Raw genomic sequence first — 22,003 nt, forward strand, 5'->3', positions numbered from 1 at the left:
TTCTCCTCATTTCCTCTCTTTGTATCTTCCTGTATTGATCTCTGCCTTTTCATCTCTTGAAAAAAGGGGAAAGACATGTAAAATTATTATAAAGCTTGATATTTATGTATTGAAATGTGGACTTACATTATCAGGTTTTCATATATTTATTGTTAAATATTATTAAATCATAAGATGGGAAAACAGGGTTTATATTTTCTCCTACCTGGTCTGTTCTCCACGTATTGACTGAAAGACTGGAGCTGAGTTTTTCTGACGGTGGAGTCCTTGCTGAACACAACAGGATTTCTAAACCGTTCTGCTGCTTTTTGTAATCGCTCAGCACGATGTTCCTCTGTTCCATTCTGCTAGGAAAAAAACCAGACACACAACAGTTTCTTTTGTTTACAAATGGGAAGACACAAATTCGAAATGTACATTTCAGTGAGGGGACGGGATGCAGCTTTTGCAAAGAGGATTTCACAGCTCAGGCTGCAGTTTATATAGGATGAAAGTATCAGCCGCAGAAAAAAAGGAGAAGAGTGATTAATTTCTCTTTTTTGTTTAACGTGTGGTGGCAACGACCGACTTTGTGCTATGTGGGCACGCTCCTGCAGGACTCTCTACTTACTTAACAGCCAGACCTATTAATTGTGACCGGCATTTGCCAGAGATTCCGATTTTAAACGAAAAATCGCTCCTTTGCGACTCTGATTTGCCAAGCGCCATGCATGCTGCTGCCAAGTAGCGGCGTCTCTACCCCTGAACACGATCTGTATCATTTTAAAAGCGTGTTGCCTTTAGCCCTTCTCCCTGCCCGGTAAAGAAATCTGTGATTTTCTGTAGTCCCACAGACTTGTATGACAAGAAGAACTAGTTTCTAATTTTATGCCCATTGAGATAAACCACTAATGCTGGATGAAGGCTAAAAGGTAGGATTATAATACTACCCCACTGAACTGCATTTCATCAGCTATAACTTTCCAAAGCCAGATTTGTAAGTAAGCCCTTTACAGCTAAGGAAACTACAATTATCTTTTCCAGGGCTTCCTATGTTAATACTGGTAACAAATTCAAATGGTTCTATCAACACGAAATATCCCAGAAGACTGAACCACCGCAGTGTGTGGAAACTGCAGATACCGAGGTGCTGTGTACCAAACAAATATTTCATTTTATACCTAATCTTTTATTATTTTTATTAAGTGTTTTGAAAGTAAATAGGGAAAGGCTAAGATGCATGACTAATAGCTAAGCCTGCTGAATGCTGAAACTGGTTATCAAAAGCTACCAAGACTTTGCCCTTCCTCTGCATTGAGACAATCGGTAATGAGGGAGTTCTCCAATGGCCTATTCTCTGGCCTCAAGGAGGCCGGGGATACACAATCCCCAAGGGAAGGTAACAGTTTATCCTTTTCCACAAACACAGAATGCCTCATTTAGAAACGTGTAAACTGCATTTTATTAAAAAACAAATCCACCTCAATGCCGAGAGCTCCATGAGAACAGATGGACACCATATATTCCCTATAATGCCACTTTCCAGCTCTTCCTTAGAAAGATGTACACAGAAATAAACTGTTAAGTTGTGCCTTTTGTGGGAGCACCTTAAAAAAAAACCAAAACCAAACTCCGTCACGGACGCTTTTCCTAAAGAGAAATACCATTTTCGTCAAGTTAGGTGATATCAAATCACCCTAAGAAGCAGCCCATGTGTCATTTGTCAAACTAAGCTGAAAAAAAAGTATTGCTCGTATGCTCTGGCTGAGTTTTCAGCTGCACTAATTGGGTGGTTATGACTCTGGTTAAATAAAAGGTGGTTTCCTGTTATTAGGACAATAACCATTTGACAGCCTAAACCAGAGTCTTTACCAAAATAAACAAACACGACTAATTTTTTAGGTCTGGCAACATGCTAAAATATTAGTGTGATTAGCCAGTAAATCCCATTTTAAGAAACCTTTTTATGACTGGGGACTTCTGCCACTTTACAAATGTATTCCTCTAAGCCCACTAATTCAGTTAGCCTTTTCAATCCATTGCATTATTCTTGGGCCAGCTTCATTTTGCATTAAATCCACTGCAGAAAGCTAAATTGAACGCAAAAATCAGACTTGATCCAGGCTTCCTTTTGTTCAAAGATAGAGACCGAAAGTCCTCTGCTGCTGCCACACACTTTCATCACCAATTTATAGGAACCGACAGTGCAAGGGAAAAGCAATGAAAGTCATTGTTTTGGGACTTCAAAGCATCTCTGTATCTGGGGAAGGAAATCCTTTCAGTCAGCAGTGCCTTCCCCCCAGACTGCAGGTGGGTGAAAAGTTATACCCAACTGGAAGTGCCCCAGAGCCATAGGGATATTAGTGACATACAGGGACTATTTAAAAAAAAAAAAAAATAATAGTAAGAACGCAAGGGGTCTAATGAAGAAAATGAAATGAAAAATTCATTGGTGTGCGCTTTATGTTGAAGTGGTGAACATTAAGAATAGGCGAAACGATCACATAGTCGTGTCTATTTTCCTCAGAAGCACTTGTTGTCAAGCACCCAAGTATGTATGCCTTTACAGTGTACCACAGCTTAATTTTAATGGAGAAAACACAGAGGGTCAAGCTTGAAAAGCGGAGCAAATCACTGAGAGTCCAATCCTGTTCCCGTTAAAGTCAGGGAGAGTCTTGCTGGTGATTGCACCAGCAGCAGGATGGAGCCCGCACTGTATTTCTGAATGCAGTGACAACCTGAGCAATAAGAACTGAGAAATGCTACTTATATCTCTTACTGTTATGCCAACGACAAGTATCAAGATTAAAAAAAAAAAAAAAAAAAAGAAAGGAAAATGTGTTGATTAAGCAACAGGAAAACATCCAGTGCATTGCAGTCTATGCAACTGCACTGCCATGAAGATTTTCAGCGTTTCTTACTGTTAAGGATTTGATAAGAAATCATTTTCTTCCTCACAAAGTAAAAACCCAAAATCGGAACATACAGGTACCGAGACAAAAGCATTAATCAAAACTTACCTTAATGTCTTGCTCCGAGCTATCAGTTACAGCTTTCTGAGCAGCACTGGAGAGTGAATTTGCCACCTGTGGCTGAGCTTCTAGGAGCTTCTTCAGCTTCAAATCCACCAACTTACTGTTTTGTTCTGCTAAATATGCAAATACCACATACAACAGAGTGAGATGCATTTAAATGCAGAGTTGCTACAACAATGCAGCAATGTAAGAGGTAGATTTCATTCACTTTGCTATCATTTCAAACTGAAAAAGTAAAAACTAGAGGGAATTTGGTTTTTGTTTTTGTTTTTTTTTTTTTTTGCTATTTGGACTGGCATAGACTTGTGTAATGTACACAGTAAATTTTCTCAAAATATATATATATGTAGTACTCAGATGAACATATAAATGTGCTTGAAGACAGCAGATGAAAAAACAGAAAGTAGACAATATTTACTTTAAGTTACTCCCAACTCGTACATACCTATTCTTTGGTATAAAAACACACTTAAAGAACCATTTATTTTAAGATGACATATAACAATTTATCACAGATTCTAAGTACGGATAACCCCTCTAGTTTATGAACTAGTACTTCATCCTAAGGCTCCCTGGCACAGCTTCTCAACATTAAAATTTCAGTATCAAAAGAGACAGCTTGCTAGTAATATTTTACTATGATTTATAGAATACATTGAAACCGTGAGACCCTTGGTAACTGCATTGAAGGGGCAGATTCAAAAATCTGCTGAAGCCCCCAAATTTTTTTTATCAGTTTTAGCAACTTGGATCAGAGCCCGAAGAAACAAGAGTTGAGAATTTTACCTCCCAAAAATGCTCATTCTGTACGTGACCGTTGACTATATGAATTTGTAACACACCTACACACATAGTTACCTACACATACACACATAATAAGGAGAAAGGTGTTAATAACAAACCGCAGTGCAGGACTATGGAGCTAACCCTGGGTAGGAAGGCAGAGTAATGCTACGCAGAAGCCCCCAGACATACTCTACATGCAGCACCATGCGAGAAATCACCCCTGAAATAGAGCGAATGAAGCATCACCTGCATATGTTGCGCATGTACTTCTGGGCCTTGGATCAAACAAACGGAAGTTGCTACATTTTTCTATAGGCAGCCTGAGTTTTTTACCACAGGCTGGTAACTTCTAGCTGGTGTGGGAAGGGAAGCCATGACTTTTGCCACAGAGCTTCTTCCAAGGTTTGGAGTGCTCCGATTCATGTTAACCAAAGTATTTTTGGCATGCTGGCAATCAAGTGATGCGGGCCTGCAGCAGCGGCGGGCTGGGCTGGGCGATGACAAAGGATAGTTTCCCTTTCCTCTGGCACACCCAGTCAGGGTGCCCTTAATTGAGGCTCACATGCAAGCACATGCACATTCGCATGTGTTTATACACAAACATCGTGTAATAACTGTGATATAAGAGGCTGACATTTTATCAGATACATTCGCAACAGCATACGATAGCAGTACTGAGAAATACAGACAGACGTCATCGTTAAAACCAAAAACCGGCAGTAAATAACTTTTAAAAGTTTTTTCTTCTTGAGAGAGAAGACCAAACAAATTAAGATGATCATTGTGATCCTCAATGTGAAATGCCCCTTACAGTTTTGCGTTTCGGTGCTCCTAGGAGATTTAGCCTTCATTAGAACTTGGTATGAATTGGCAGAATCCCACTGAAACCTGTGTACACTGATTTCTATCACAGCATTAGACTGCTTTCTGTATTATTGCCCATTCCCTCTCCCAGTCATTTGTCCCTCTGGCCACAGTGCAGACTGAACTGCAACGTGATGTCCCAGGTGTTTTCCAGAATGTCTTCCCATGGTGGAGATGAAGCATTGGATAGTGGGTTTGCACCCCTGAGAAGGCAACTCTCAAGAAAAAAGGTCCACAGAAATAAATATTGGTAAGTCACTGGGACTGTGTGACAGGAATATTCATTTACTGATTTTCTATTTCTCCTAAAATGAACCAGTATTTATTGGAAAATTCTTTGACATGATTCTGCCTTAAATCAGCTTAATTCAAATGTTGGAAACACTAAATACATTTTCTAATGTGTTTGGAAATCCTCAACTGTAAGAACAAAAAAAACCAAACAAAACCAAAAACAAAGGACATGACTCAAACCTTTAGCATTAAAAAAAAAAGACTAGAAAGAAGGTGCTATATATACTCATCATGGTTGTTTTAATTTACAAAGAGCAAAAACTAAATGAAGTATTTTGATTTACTATATTATGGGCTACAAACTTGGGTCCAGTGGCATGGGCAAAACCAAGTCAGAGCATGCTGTAAGAAGTTCTCTCTCGTACTGCCTTTATCCTGATGCTGAATTGTGCTTTCCACACTGCTCTGGGCTCCAGCTGACTTGTTCCCTTGAATGTTTTTATTTATTAAAAACCTATTACCTGAACTTTTGTAAATAGGACTCATTCCATTCAAATTTATACCTCCATGCCCCCACCGGAACAACAAGGTATAAATACAAGAACTGTCCCTCAAGAAGGAACTGGAGGGATAATAAGCCTACATGGAAACACAGAGACGTGTTTGCTCCTCTCCACTGGGCGCATGGACCAGGATGTCAGCGCAGAGAGCGGCAGCTGTACTCACCAATGCCACTGCTCGCCCCTCTGGCCTCTCTACCTTGCTAGGACAATCCAAGCAGGGAGATTCCAGGCGGCTCTGCTTTACCGATCTGGCCTGGGCTCTCCTTCCCCACGAAACAGCATGGAAGATTTAAATCTGCTATTGTTGGAAATAATGATGTTGTTGCCGATTTTAAATTTCAACTAAGTGCGAATGCAAAATATTAAAAAAGAACAAGCATTAGGGCTTAAAAGACCTGAAAAGGCACAAAAGAACAAAGCTATGACAGAGAAGCAGCACATTAATACTTATATGATGATGGAGTGTTAGTCATGCAAAATACACAAAATAGTCATTATTTAAATTACCCGTTGAATCAAGGTCATTTTCTAGGTTAGTAAGCTCATCTCCACCTCCAGTAACAGAGCATTCAGGAACTTCTTCGTTAGTATCTATCTCAATATTATCATCATCCTCATCCTCATCTGTAGGAATACACAGTATTAAGGTTAGTATTTTCTTACTTACATGCACCACATTACTAAAAAAAATGAATGCTTCAGAGAACAAGCTGAGTTATGATAAAAATGCAAATCATTAAATAAGTCTGGAAGCAGATTTCACTCTGTCCACTCACAGATTTATCTTTAAACTGATGCAATTCAATACACACACAGGGGTCTCTGCTGGAAACTCCTGCTACAATAAAGGTAGAGTCTGGCCTCAGCAGTGGCTGTTCTCTGTGCTGAGTCTCTGGCTAACTCTGAAAAGCACACATGCTTTTCCTTATAACTTGAGCCAAAATGATTTCCCCTAGGCTCCCAGTTCTCTATAAGGCAGGATGGGTGCCGAAGCTGGCATACGGCAGGTTTGGATGGGTCTGGCCAGCAGAAGCACCTGGGAGCTGCAGTCTCTTGAGAAAGGCAGTAGCTCTGGGTACTGAGTTCCCAGCTTGGTGAGACTTGCTGCTCCTTACTTTGCACAGTATATCACAGACCAGTGATCACCATACCTTGCTTAGGTGTTAGCTTCTCCTGCCATGTCTGCTACAAGGAGGAAAACTACCACCTGGAACATCATGCTGAGCAAGAGCTGACCTCAGTTGTAGCAAGAGCACACTCACAGATTACTGCACCACTCTGAATCAGCATTGTTTGTAAGCTGCATACATTTGAAATAAAATAATAAATTCTAATTATACTTTATATTTTTATGGGATCTTTTTACCAAGCTTCTCAGAGCAGCTTGTGAATATCACTTGTAAATGAGCCTCATAATGTTTCATGAAGTAGGTGATTATTATAATTACAATTATGATGATGGTGTAGGTAAATTATGGCACAGAAAGAGTAAGTAACCTCAGGAAGATCAAATAGCAAGTGCTGAATTGTGAAGCAGATGCCAAAAAAGAATCCTGACTCACATTTTCAATACAAATATATAATGAAATTAAAGTCCATAAAAGCTAGATTAGTACTTTCAAAGCATGTAGTTGCACTGTATTTACTCACTTTATTCTCATATCAAATGCTATCTAAACTTGTCCAGACTTATACAATTTTTTTTCCTACGTATGTATGCATGCATGTAAAAATGACAAAAAAGAGAAGAGTGTGCCTGGAGAAAGATGACACATATAGTAACTAAAGGAAATTTAAAACACTTCATAATAGGAAAAAATACTAATTATAATTACAGGATAGTGGTACATTCAAATGCCATGTACACAAAAAGGATCCTAAGATGCTGTAATCCTGAATGCCAGAAGTTTGGGGAAGTTTGGACCAAGATTGGTGCTGAACACTCATCATCTGTCTTTGAAATATACCAAACCTCATCCCCAGACCTGAAGTCTGCACTTCAGGCCCATGTCCCATGTTGTAGACAGGAAGGTCATACAGTTATTTCTTTTCATTACCTTTTATCTCCACAGTCCCCATAATTCCCATTTTAGGAGTCTGCTGAATTTTTTATCTGTCTGCTACTCTCTTCTAACAAGCTGCTCCCTCAACTCCTCTGTAATTAATCAACGTCTTTCACAGACCTCTGCCAATTCAGGGTAAGGCTCTTGCTGCGACAGACAGGAGCAAAGAAGTTTCCACTTCAGTGTCTCATTCAACATCTGTTGCATGTATGATGGAGCAGCAGCCTGTGAAGTAGGACCCTTCCATTTCAGCTGACCACAATGACTTCCCTGGGCTCCTCTTCACTAACTCTCAATGGTCCCTGGAAGAATCCGCGTTCTTCCAAACTGTCCCAGCTTGAGCCAGATGGATGGAGAAGAATATCTCTCCTCAATCAAACCAGGATCTTGGGACCAGACCTGGGACTTGACAGATGGTGCTTCAGGTTTACAACCGGGTGGGAAGAAGCACCCAGGACTCCCTGTGACATCCTTTCTGTTCCCACTTAAATTCACACAGATGGTTCTGCGACCTGGACTTGCGTTGATTCAGGTAAGGCAGAGGCAGGTGGACAAAGCAGAAGGGCCCACTGTGATCATCATGGAGAAAGGAGTGGGGTAGTAAGTAGACTAGAGAGAAAACAGAGAATGGTAAAGCAGCAACAGCAGCAATTCTGAAGTTTTGAATTTTCCTCAAAGCATCTCTACTTCTTATAATGAGGAATCAGACTTCTCACATGATTTTAAATCCTTCATGATGGTGTCAGAGAAATTCAGCGGCATCCAGGCCACGGTGCTCTCAAACACACACTGAAAGCGTGACCAGGCTAACAGCAGCAGAGGGCCATGGACACTTGGAAGAGGTCGAAGAGAAAGAAAGAAGGACACCACCGTGACAGAGGGAAGCCAAAACCACTGTGAGCCTAGTGGCAGGAGGCGACTTTCCACAGTATCCAAAGAGGTCAGCTCACAAGGTCAGCTCACGAGTACCAGCCATTCAGCAGGATGTTGGATGCGTCAAAACAATCCAAACAAGATGACAGGGTTTAACACTGCTGCATACTAAGGGAATGCTTATATTAGATTATTTGATTTCCTTTAATTTAATATAGTGAGATGAGATCAGAGGCACTGTCTTTGACACCACCATTTCAGGTAACAAAAGAGATGGGAATGTCGAAGACACCAGTTCCTAGTGTCAGATCATGACCTGACCTAGTATTTAATTTAAAGTTGCCAGGGTTTGACTGAATATTATTATCAGAACATCTACACTTCATCAAAAAAAATCAATTTAAAACATCCATTTGAAGTAATTTGAGAAATTTTCAAATATCTTTCAAAATCAACAGATTACTTATTTTAAACCACTCTAGTTCCGCTCCCCCCTTTTTTTTTTCCAGTCCAATGTTCTTTCAATGTATTAAAAAGGGAAATGTGTTTAGGGAGCATGTTGCAACAAGATTTTGCAATTATAAATGATAAAAGGAACAACATGACGAAGAGATAACAGATATCTTTTATGAAAAGAACAAATTACTAGTGTGAAAAACTTAAACCACTTGGTCTAGAACCAGGGCACACATTTAGCAGAGTACTAAAGAACTGCTTCCTTGAGAAGTATGTAAATGTGGATCCTAGAAAGACAGCAAAGCTTCACTGTGTCATGAAGAAGCAAACAGAATTAAAGATAAAGGTTTAAGTTATCAACTAAACAGCACTGACCATTATCCACATGGCCTGGACTGAAGAGAGATAAATAAGAATCTTCTCGAATCAAATGGGAATGCCAGAATATCGGTGGAAAAAAGATCCACAGGCATTTTCTAGCTCATATGTCTTACTATTCAGCTTAAGTATAGGCTTAATTTGTGGTTAAACTGATATTCTATTGACTTGGTTGAAGCTTGTCCACATGTGACGGAGTTGCAGCAGATTACATCAATTTCTAGACGAAACCAAAAAGGTACAGTTTTCATACAGCGGTAAAAGCATTGATGGGGGTTGGATCACGTTAGTGGGAGAAGTGTCTATAAGGTGCCACTGGAGCTGCATGAACAGAACTTGCTCTTTAGGGAAGATGCCTCCAGGATTGTCTCTGGGAAATCCTTCAAGCTTGCAAATATTCAGATATTTGCTTTATTTACTTTCAGGCACAGAGTTCACTTTAAGGCTATAGGATGGGACAGGAGCATCTAAACAGTAATAAAGGAAGTAAAAGAGGGGAACAGAAGAACTGCAGAGATGAAAAGAGATTTCAGGACAAGAAAGTATAGCAGTACCTACCTACAGATTCAAATACTGCCTGTTAAGAATACTAAATCATGGACTTAACACTGCTTTATGAATTGGAGGGTAAGCATGGTGAGTAAGCCTGAGCTACCATGTACATTCCCTCTACATCATTGCCTCAGAAGTAAAATCTGTAACATAGCCAGAAAACTTTGAGCATACAAGTGCAATGCAATGCCAGTGGGCTCTCTGTGGTGAGTTTTTTAATTGCAGCACACCTTTCCAGCTTTTGGCATTAATTCCAAAATTTTTGAAAACTTTTTTTTTGCTTACAATACATTTGGATGTTGCTTATCCTGTGTTTTTCCCTCCCTGCTCCTCTAACATCTCCTTTCTGTGTCATTCTTGTGTTCGCTGCCTTCTCCCTTCCCAGTTTTGCCTATTTTTAGTACTTTTTCACCAAAGCTGCTTCACACTATACTTGTTTTACCCCCTGTCCTCTCCATTGTTCCCTCCCTCCACTGCCTATGCACCACCTCTTGATCTGAGCCACATCCTCACAAAGACACCATCTCAAATAAAGGATGGAGATGTGCCAGAGAGTAAAGAAAACACACTACCCAAATCCCACAAGAGTCGACGGGTGTCCAACTGCATGGGGACAATACCTAGATAAGATGTCAATTCCTTTGTCCCACTGCTGCTGGGAAAAATGAGGGTATTTGGATTCCTATCTCACTACCGTCCCTGGACCCATCTCAAGGCATCCGCTTATCAGCCTGAAGCTAGTGGGACATCTAATAAATTCGAAGCTGCCATCCCAAACCCTCTGGCAGTTGGCAGGAAAAAGTATTTTCTGTCTCACATGGCAAATAACCTATGAAAAGGACTGGATTTCATAGCAAAGGATCCTGCTTATCCAGGAAAGTTTCAACTTGCCATAGGCGTTTGAGTTTTTCAGACCATGATTAAATGAAGCCTTTTACCAGAGAATGTAGCACTAGTGCCAAAGCATGAAACTCTTAATGAGCATACAGGAACATTGAAAGAGATCACATTTTCACCTACAATAGTGAGCAAGAAGTTAGTCTTTAAAAACTCCAAAATCTCACAGCTGAAATAGCACTTTTTTCTGGAATAACTGAATTGAGAGAAAAACTATTTGGTACATTCCTTTTCGTAAATTAAAACGTAGCAATCAATGCAGAAGGGGAGATTAATGAAGGAAAATGGACAAGAGAGCTCGGAAGATGTTATTATAAGCTTGCCTTGGGTATCGTATAGGGAATAAAGGACTATACACAGAAAAAAGCCTACTACATGTGAATGCAGTCAGAGGCAACATTCAGTTGTAATAAGGAGTCTGTGTATTAAATCCTAATGTCTGGTGAAAATATATGAAAAATACTAAACGTAGAAATAATTATCATTTATTTGGTTGATAAAGAGTTGGTGTCATTTCACAGAACTACTCCATTTTAGAAGAATTAATTTCTTGAGTGGTAGAAGTATGTGGAAAATGTGCCATAAGGGAAGCTTTTTGAGAATTAATAAGTAGAAGGAGGTGCTATAAAATGCACATTGACATGAAAAAAGATGAATAAAAGGAGACAGAAAATGAAAACTGGAAGTCCGAAAGAAGTTCAAATAGCTTCGTCAAAGTACGCAACTCCAAGCACGTTCAACAGTAGGAAGCATTGAAATTGTTATACTGTACAAAACCCAACAAGTATAGTGTCAATAACTTTATAAACAAGTTGTCATCAGTACTGATACTGTCTCCTACTTTAATAACATCAAAACTCTCTGAGTGCATATGCAATCTATATGTATAAATATTTTTTTCCCACTATATATGCACAATGCGCAGTTACGTCTGAGACTGCTTATAAACTGAATGAAGGGCAGGAATAGCAATGGCAAAATTCAGAGGAAAATGTGAACAGGGAAGGCCACACCCCAGAAAGCACCACACCAGGTTATTTAGCAACACTACAAGTGTGACACTGTGACAAAATAGGGCAACTACCACCCAGGTGAACACTCGGGATATACCCAGAAAACGCACCTTACTTGGAGGGGAGAAATGGCAGGAACAGCTATGCACAAGCATGATAAAACAGTGAGGAGGAAGTGATCAAATAATGCAGGATGGGGAGTCATAACTTGTGAAAAGGGATGAAGGACACCACAGTCTGCTTAGTATACAAGTCCTGTGCAATTTTGCCCAGCCTGTCTTGCTCCCTCCCCATCAAGGATGTAATTTCCCTATTTATCACAAAAGAGAGTTATCTTAGCAAGCTTGATTTATTAGGCAAAATGAGAAAAACTGAAGACCAGACCCAAAGGGAGACATACAACTAACCGCTTTTCTCTTTGGTGTTAAATGGAACAGAAGTGTAGGGTTTAGGGTGCAATAAGACTATATTTAAATAGATATGCACATAAAATACATGTAGTAGAGAAGAAAAATGTATTGTTGTTGAATCTACATGCATTGTGAATGTAAGGCTGGATTTTCCTGACACTTTGGCTTACAATTGAGTGTTAGCATGAGAAACACAATTTTCCCTTAGAATATCTGGAAGACACTAAAAGAGCAAGAAGCCTGTAATGGAACATATGCTCAGCACCCATTTGAGCTTGAGTGACACTACATTCCTCCAGCTTGTAGCATTGTCAGGTATATGAATTTTAATGACATTTCAAAGTCAGTTTAATAACATTATAGCAATATTACAACTCAAAATCTGTAAAGGCAAGTGGTATGTCAAAAGATTGCCATTTAAAATCAAAACGTTGCTGCCCTCACCTCCCCTGGGTTGCCTTTAAAATTCTCTTGCCCAGCAGTCTTTTGAATACATTTAATACAAAATAAAGTTTCCTAAGTATTTCTAATGTTGTTTTCCCCCCAAATTATGTCTGTGCTCCTATATAAAAATATATATGTATTCAACCAACAACCATAAAATACTAAAAAACTGTGGGTAATGACAAATCTGTAAATAATGGGCCAATACGAGCTACTTGTTCACATACCATCTTTTTCTTTCAATCACATATCTGTTTTTCTTTTAATTGTTGGAAATGAAGTGACACACCACTGATTTAGGAAACGTATCCACAGCCAGGTCTTTTGATACATGCACCAGATGAACAACAACGTTTTGAAGTGTGAACAGAAGTGATATCCAAACAGGTCTCTGGTTTCTAGGTTACCATAGGAATAATACACAAGGTTCCTCAGCTCACCTCCAGATGCCTTTGACCTTTCTTTCAACTTTTCTGCAGCCATTTCAGTGTAGCTAGGAAGTTCTGACATCTTCACTCCAGATCGAGCTTCTGCTATTAGCTGACGAGCTCTCTCTCTCAGCTGCCGATGCCGCTCTTCATCTTGCTGCTAAGATATATTGAACAGTTGCCAACTCAGTAATTGACAGAAATGCAATTTCATTCTCAATCTGATCATCATGATAGTAACTGGTTTACAGCATGGTGCTTGGCCCACATTATAAATAGGATGCTCGATATCAGTTGGGTGTCACAACACAATTTTTAAAGACATCCACGAATCAGATTTTTTCTTAAAGCATCCCCCAAATTATTAATGCATTAGAAACCTAATTATTTGCAATTTAAATAATTTATAAATTATATACTATAAAAATACCTTGATGAAAATTTTCAGACAGTTTTCTCTCAAAGCAGTAACTACAAAAAGTTTTACCGTGGCTATAAAAATGGTTTTACTAAATTGAATTACTCGTTTGAGTAATATTCTCTCCTAGAACTGAAATGAGAAGCCAGATGTTGCTTTCAGTTACTCCAATCACCAAGCTGACTTCAAAGCGTAAAGTGACATCTAATCTGAGGCACAGAAAGGAATCCTTCGACTCCAATGGATATATCTTTAAAAACAAACAACCCCCCCCAACTAAACTAATGAAAATGAATAAAAGAAAACAAGATGCCAGAGCAGAAAAGACTTCGTATCTCTTTAAAACATCCTACTAGTGGGGCTTTGCTCAGTAAGTAAAGAGATCATATTGGAACTATCCCAGATAGCACCGTCCCACTGAAGTTCGTAACTATCTTAGAAGCACGGTAATATTTCAGTTGCATAAATAAGCAAAGTTCTACAGTATGAAACTTTGGAAAAGACTAATTTACCATACTAAAACTCGTTAATAAAAAGTATTTAAACATATTTATAAGAATCAATTAAAATATAAGGGAAATAATTTCAGTTTTCACCTTAAAACTACATTGTTTTTTTTTCAAAGTTAGGACTCTTTTCCCGCTCCCCGCATTATTATAAATGCTTGTAGGCGTAACAAAGTCAGCATTTGGCTTGAAGTCAAATCTGCCAATAAGTTCATATTATTGACATAATGACCAGGAAAAAGCCCAGGTACAAGCAGTTGACCTGAACTAAGTGGAATATAACAAACCGCCTAATTTTGGAGAGCTGTCCTGGCAGCTTTCCCACCGACTCAGAAGCCCAGCACCCCACACCTGCAGATGCTGCTGAGAGCTACTGCTCAGTGCTATTTAGTTTAAGCAATCATTAATAAAACAAGCACAAAATACTAATTAGGTACATTTTACCCATTTCCATGTAAATTGTTTGTTTGTAGCTATTTACTCAGCATTGTTCTCGACACAATAGGAAAAATGCAAATGACTGAATCAGAATGCAGCCCTAATGGGACTTTCTGTTTATAACCATTAGCCCAGAGGTGTGCTGTTAATTCAATCCTCAAGCAGCAAGATTTAGCCTCATTAACAGCTTGCATGGGCAGGTTACAACTCATAAAACCCTACAGTAAACAAAGTATATGGACACAGCACAATATCTTGTCTCTGAGTGACAGAACCCTGATTCCCTATCAGATTGCCTTGATTTACTTTTCTCCTAATGTCCTTCCCTCGGAAAGACAATTCTGCCCGGGCCCTGCAGGGCAGCGGGATGGCACATCGGCTTTGTTTGCTTTCTCTCTTTTGAACTTCCCAGAAGGCACAGAGCAACAGTTCTATAAAAAAAAAATTATTTGGTAAAGTACACATTAGAAAAGACAACTGGGAAAGCTTCCCCCCTGCTCCTATGCACTATAATAGATCAATTTAATTTAATTTCTAGCTAGCCAATTGATACAGCAACCGATTTTATTTCGACCTGTGGTATTCAGTAAAATAAATTACATTCAATTTTACATGAAATAAACCAGCACAAATCTCTACTATTTGTAATTCCTGGGATACAGGAACTTGTGGGTTTGATTTAAATTACATTTAAGAAGGAAGGTGCAAAATTTATTTCAAGATTCTTATGCGGTTTAACATCAAACAATTTAATCTACTATAGCCGTAGTTTAAAATAAGGCCAGTTACGTGTTTGTGACAAATGTGCCCTAAACTGAGCCGGCTGACTCCCCCCTCTCCTTCTCTCCCCTCCTCCTGAAAGAGAACTTGTATCCTGATTTATTAGCATAGTCATTAACATCCCGGGGATCTCCAAGCAAACACAGATTATTGTGGCTTGTGTTTGTGCTGATTAAGCCAATAATCACCAGTGGAAAAAGAGAAAAAACAGCCTAGTTCTCGCTTAAATTCAATTCAGGTATTTGAACCCTCAGTTACTGAGCCTGGCAGGGGGAACACTGATGGAAGGAGCAATGAAACTGAGAGCAGAAAAGTAGGTAGATAAAGTTTTGAGGTACAAAACAATTATTAAACAGCAAGTCAGTCCCCTAGAGTTTGGAAAGGAAAGCACTCGGGAGAAGTGCAGAGTCATGAACAGATATTTAAAAGAAAAAAAGAGACACAAAAAGAAGCTCCGCACCAAGAAAGGACCATGCAAACACACATACAACCATTTTTTTCCTGTACAGTTGAAGAAAAAACTCAGCAAAATCTTTCACCCTCTGGCATGAACCTACTAACATGCCAAAGAGACATTAAAGTTTGCTCTGCTATTTTCCCCCAATTACTTTGTAATGGTCTAAAAGCTGCCACGCAGATGCACAGTGAGGAAAACTTCACCATTTAAGGACAAACTCTTCAAGAATAAGTAATGTAATTCCTTGTTTCCCTCCTATAAAAATGTATTGGTATGCAATTTTTATATTTCACAGTTCACCGACATCTCGGCAAGCTTTCTTCCACTGCTTCAATGGTGCTACTTTTAATTTTATCCTCCTTAGTCCTAGTAATTAAAGTGATCAGCAGTGGCATCCCAACGGCTTTGACACAGCTACAACCCCCGAGCAGACTCTGGTTTTTAAGGGTAAGGGGAAGAAAAAAAGGCCGGGAGTTTCATTTCACTGGAACAAGAAAATCAAGCTTCTCCAGTCCTCAATTTTATCCACTTGTTCTTTCAGCAGCCTTTGGATCTTAAGAAACAAATAAAAATGGCTGCCATTAGGGGGTCCTTTTTGTACTTGCCGCAGATGGCAATGACTGACATTACTTTGGCCAAAAATGATGCTGTGGATTTGGGAAGGTGAATTTGAATGTGAAACACTGGCGGGGCAGTTCCCGAGATCATTACCCAGCCAGCGATGTCGCTCCACGGCGTCAGAAACTGAGAGCTGACCAACTCAGTAAAATATTGAGAGTGGTGGAGTCTTGCAGGGACAAAAAACCAATAACAACAACGAAAAAACACCACACCGAAAAAACAGCCACCCCCATAAAACCCGTCTCCTTAAATCAGCAAAAATTCTGCTATCTTCTCATATTTTCTAAAAAAGAAACCAAAACCTCTGCCAGGGATTTTCAGTCATCCTTTGGCAGAATTTTGGGAGGATCCAAATTGAGTTTACACCAGAAGTCTGATAACATATTATCTTCTCCGTATTAAACATATAATCCCGTGAGCTGCATTTATTTGATGTCTAAAAAGAAAATTCTTTATCATGTCCATAGACTGGGGGTGGGGAGAAGTGGTAAATTAGGGATACTCACAGCAACAAAATTAAACCAGAATTGTACCTATAAGGGGGAGCGATTCCCGTAGTTGTAGGTTTCAAAATTGTCTGTGGTCTGCCCTGAGTGCACAGTACATTTAAGAGAAAGAACTTGACTGCCACCTCTTTCATCATTAGACAGGAAGAACGGCTCTGTTACTAGCCATTCAAAAAGAAAAAGACTTCTGTGCTTGTCCAGAGGCAAGGATTACCAAAATGTACCTATTCAGTCAGTAGAGAAGACAGAATAAAAAAAAAAAAATAAAAAAAATTACATGAGCTTTAAAGGTTTTGGGCAGACTGAGTTTTACTGTGACCTTGATCGGCTCTTGTTTCAGTAAATAGGATTTGGGATGAAACATTAAAACTGTTTAGCAGATCTTTTCAAAACATTTCAAACTTTACTTATGTTGGTTTATAATATAACCAGACATGCTTGTAAATGGCCACACCTGCTCATTTCTCTGGGGATGGCCTGATCTCTGCCTTTTCTGACAAAGAAAGGATGGGAGGAAAAAAAACCAACCAGCCTTTCTTGTTGAAAAACAGAGTGGAAAGTCAAAATCTTTCTCAAGTTTGTCCCATCTGGTCAGATTAAATCTTTGATCACCCTGGGGACGACATTTATGTTTGGTCTCTCCTACCGTTTCAGAACAGCTCCAAATACACAGGTAGCAAGCAAAATATGAATTGCTAAGCAGGGATCACTTGATGTAAACAAAAGTGCATTGGCTTTGGATATCTGTGGCTAGTAGGAAATGATCAGCAAAGAAAGACATAAATATCTTGAGTATTTTCTGCCTGGTGTCTTCATCAGGTAACCTACTACCAATAAACTGTATATAGCTTGAAAATGTTTTTTCACGAACGTACATCACAAAAAGTATCAAATCACTTGTCATAAAGAAGTAGCTATTGGCTTACCATCTATGATACTGATGGATTAGTCAGATAAGACAAAATGAAAATAGAAGTAGCCCAAAGTCTAAAACTGGAAGAATCACAATATCGTAACAAAACCGTCCCCTTTAAGGTAAAAAAAAAAGCACCCCCAAATTCACAATAAAATGGGGCTGTGTAGCTGTAAAATGGAAAACATCTCCTTAAATCTAAGAGTTATTTTTAAAGAAATGTTAGCCAGTTTTTTCAAATGTTTATTTCTTTATTTTTTTAATATTATCTATGCTGTTCTGGAAAACCTACAATTCACTTGGTACGATATTTCTGATGTGAAGAATGTTGGCTGCAGAAAAACAATTCCTTAGTAATTTAATGCCTTGTGTCATTGTGAAACTGAGAGAAACTCCTACTTTACTGAATAAAAAACCATATATAGATATATTTGAAAAAAGAACGGCTGACTAAGTAAGTATCACCTTGTGCTACATCCAAGGCCTCTTGCTGGTTGTCTGGCTGCTCTTTTGTAGGCAAAAAGGAGCTGAACGCTCTCTGGCTCCTTAGATCTGGCCCAACAAATGCACTGCCAGTCATGCACATGGATCCAGCTTAAAACCCAGTGTGAGCCTAAAAGAAGCTAGTCAAACTGGCACCTACTCATGCAGAAGGAGATAGATTTGTCATGACAGGCTGATTATTCAATGTAAAGAAACAGTTTAGCTTTTCTAATCTGGTACAAATACATCTTTCTCAGAGAAAAAAGTAAAAGGTCTAACAGTTCAAGTATTTAAAGTAAAGAAACCAACAAAAAAATTGTAACGTCAAAGTGAACCATAGCTATTTGTGCTAGAGCATTCTGCAAAACAGCCCTGCAGTTCTACTCAGATAAATAAGATTTAACCCGTTTAACCCTTTAGGAGTTGCACATCTATGCGACGATCAAGGCGAGCATTTCTATTTCACACTGCACTTGCCTCTATGGCAAGTTTTAAGGAACGGCTGAAACACCTAATTCCCAATACACTTTCTGTTTTCCTGCTCTTCTCGCTCGCCTGCACCGATACCAAAAGCAAAGCGCTTTCCTGGTGAACAATGCGAGGGCAGCCCTGCCTACTGCCGGGGCTCCCAGGGAAGATCACTGAGAAAGTCGATCTAAACCCAAAGCAGCGACAAAGCCCTCCGTTAACTTCTTCCCTGGAATTTTCTCTGCTTACACAAGTTTGCGCTCTCCCTCATCCGGGGAGTATAATTAAGGACAGCAATCACCTAAGGGGTCGGGATGCAGAAGCTTGTTACGCCTGTCACCGTAATTGTCAATGCTGTTGGCGTTACCCACAAACAGGGGCTCAAGAAATATTCTGAGACGGTGCCATCACACAGACAGGGTATAATGTCCTATCAGAGATCAGTCCTCTAAAGATGGTATTTTCTATGCCTTTCCCTAGCCGAATTACAGGCAGAAGTTAAAGAAAGCTGCTTACTCATTGTAGGAGTCAACATTTGTCGAGCTCCACTTAAGGGATTTTCTCTTGTGTAAACTTGATTTTATAATTAAAAAAAAAAAAAAAGTGGTGTTATGAAACAAAGACTTTTGGCAAGTGTATGGGATGCGTAAGCTGGAGAGCAGCATCTTTCAGACTGCCATCCTGGGAAGCTTCCCTGTCAGGCAGGCAACACCGCGCCAAGGGAGGAGGACGTGCCCTCCTGAGGAATGCTCCCGGTTCACTCCCAGCCGAACAAAGCTGAGCGGGCTGCGGGGAGCCTCTGAAAGTTGGTTCCCCCCTCCCGTCTCTGAATTTTCAGGGGAGGGTGGTGGGATCCCAGTCTGCTTGCATGTGATGAGAATGGATAGAACAAGCTCAAATTCTGTGCCTCCCTGGATCCTATTTTGCAGGGTTGTTTTCTTTCTTTTTTTTTTTTTTTGAAAATGTCCTGCAAACTGCTGGCAGCTTGTTTTTTAATGGAAAATACCAATCGCCTAGGATCTATACCTAGCCTTTTGCCAATAATGAGAAAACTTCACCTTCTGTCCCCAGCAATTCTTAGGAAATCTTTTGCTGTTATTCCTACAAATCCAATTACAGATTGTTGAGTAGCTAGTGGAGTAAGCTTATTGAGGAGTGTCACATCACTAAGTCGTGCGTATGTGTTTCAGTTTGTAATGTGGTCTGAGCCGCTGTAGAGGTGTCAACTTAAAATGCAAGTAAGTAGCAGAACAGGGCTAATCCCAGCCACTACTCCCCTGCAGCCAAATTGTAGCGCAATGAATGACAGTGGAAATGCAAAGATGCCACTGTGCTTATCACACACAGCCAGATGGTGGACCTGGATCAATGCACACATGCCACGATCAATGCATTTGATAAAGAATTAAGAAGAAAACTGTACATGTTATCAAAGAACTTGTACATGGCATAATTATGATTCTGCATGTGCTTACTGATGATATTGGAGACTCAGAGGCAGGTGATAATGAAACTGATAGGAAGAAATAGCTTAAAGGCTACAGCATATGGCCTCAGCACTAAGAAATCTTGTCAAATAGTTCAGAAAGCTTTTTTAACTGTTATTACAGGCAGCTCATAGTGCAAGCTGGTGGCAACGTTTTAATTTTTTTTTTTTTTTAAATATGAAATGTCAAAAAGTTACAAAAGCTGTACTTTTCAGAACGATTCAGAAAATAATTAAGACGCTATTGTGCTTTAAATACAGTGAAAAACCCTACAAGTAGAGTGAACATTCGCAATTTTTGGGGTGGTGATGGTTGCGCATTTTAAAATATATATATATAATTCCTTGTTACTGAATAAATTTATTTAGACTTTGAGGTGGCTTGTGGCAGTTTAAGGAACATATCCGGGTAGCACTTTGCATTCAGCATGTCATTTTCTAAAAGATACAGTTTCGATATTATTTCTTGTCAAATGTAGAGTTTTCCCTGTTTGTGCTCTGTCAGTTGCATTACAGCCACCTTGGATGTAAAAGAAGGTAATTAAAAAATTGCAGAAAATAAAGTCTCAAGTAATTAAAAAAATAGCATATAGGTTTATAATGTATAAAAGGTACCTAAAATACAAATTCTCATGCTCCAGTTGATAGATGAGCTGTCTAATCAACGCCTGGACGTAACTTAAGTGCTCTCATTAGTGTGAAGACCTTCAGGCTAAATATGACTAAATCCCTTAAAAATTGCTTCTGCAATAGAAAAATCCCCCTTACCATTTTCCTCTGCCTAAATCATATCAATTAAAAAGAGAGAGAGGGAGAGAGGCATTTTCACATGACTTTGTCTTAACTGGCACTCAAAAAACTGTCTGCTGAATCCAGTTTAAAATGTTCCAGCAAAAAAATCAAAGAAACAAAAAATCACGCTGAGTTTAGTTTTTCTTTCACTTTAAACCTGGATCTTCAATCAACGCTAAGGCGTATCATGCCCATTGAATCCTTTTCCTTATTTTTTTCAACCCCAAATATTTAATCAACAGTGCAGTTTTACATTAAATTAGAAAATTTATCAAAACGAGCCTCCAGAAGAGAGAAGTACTTATTTTATTTGCAGCGGGCTGAGGAGGGACTCCCCACCCCCCCCAAGCCCCGAATTTCAATTTGTCCTGACAAACCATTGGGTATTAAATTCTAAAGGCACGCAGAGTGCATAAAGAACTGATGGCTTGATTAGCTCTTGTGGTGCAATTGAAGGAGCTGTCTCTCTCCCCGCTTCTCCATTTTGAGAAACACTTTGATCTCCGTTCAAGTCAATTCATGAACATCAACTGACAAGACTGCATGAAACACCCCAATGGTTAGGCCCAAACTCGTAGCAAACTATTTGGTTTCATTAAGGCTTCAGGAGAAGTGACCAGTGACAGTCTTTTCATTCCGAAGCCAACAGGCAAGTGACTATTTAAACTTTAATGTGCACAATGTACTGCTGAAGGCCACTACACCTATAGGCAGTCACTCAAGTATGAATGCCTTTACCTACTATTTTGTGACATGTGAACTACTAAGTGCAGCTGCAGTCTCATTAATGCATTTGCCCAGATTTGTTTGCAGGACCAAAGAGATGATTTGCGGTATTTCTGGTGGGAGAAATGACTGTATCTTCAAAGGAAGAAGAACAGCGGGTGCTATATAAAAGCCAGCGATTAAAAAAAGATTGTGTTTTTAAATGCAGTAATTTACTAAACATTTGCATGAACGTAGCAGAAATGTTACCCCTTCCAGCTGAAAATATAAAAGAACTTGAATCACATCACCTGCCAAATGCAGAGTGTTGAGTCCGGTTTCGAGCTTTGCTACAGTAAACTATTTACACATCACTTTTCCCCTTTTTTAGTTGCCCTCCCCAAAGAGTCCCACTTCAAAGAGTTCATTTTTGCACCGGTTCCTGTCAATGCAGG

General features: G+C 39.4%; 1 protein-coding gene across 13 annotated transcripts in view; it reads right to left on the reverse strand.

Annotated features, from left to right (window-relative positions):
• Positions 1-22,003, reverse strand: part of EHBP1 (EH domain binding protein 1) — a 223,938-nt gene that overhangs the window by 39,624 nt on the left and 162,311 nt on the right. For 4 of the 13 annotated variants that reach the window (XM_065834135.2, XM_065834138.2, XM_071805753.1 and 1 more), the window contains 5 exons: positions 12,988-13,135; positions 5,969-6,085; positions 3,000-3,127; positions 206-347; positions 1-55 (listed from right to left, as the gene is read on the reverse strand). The exon at positions 1-55 is cut by the window's left edge and continues 52 nt beyond it. In XM_065834135.2, the coding sequence (XP_065690207.1) occupies positions 1-55; positions 206-347; positions 3,000-3,127; positions 5,969-6,085; positions 12,988-13,135 (590 nt within the window). The remainder of the gene's footprint in view (positions 56-205; positions 348-2,999; positions 3,128-5,968; positions 6,086-12,987; positions 13,136-22,003) is intronic. The other 9 variants (XM_071805752.1, XM_071805751.1, XM_065834144.2 and 6 more) reach the window with 7 other exon arrangements.

This window comes from Patagioenas fasciata, chromosome 3, assembly GCF_037038585.1.
Source record: "Patagioenas fasciata isolate bPatFas1 chromosome 3, bPatFas1.hap1, whole genome shotgun sequence".
Lineage (NCBI taxonomy): Eukaryota > Metazoa > Chordata > Aves > Columbiformes > Columbidae > Patagioenas > Patagioenas fasciata.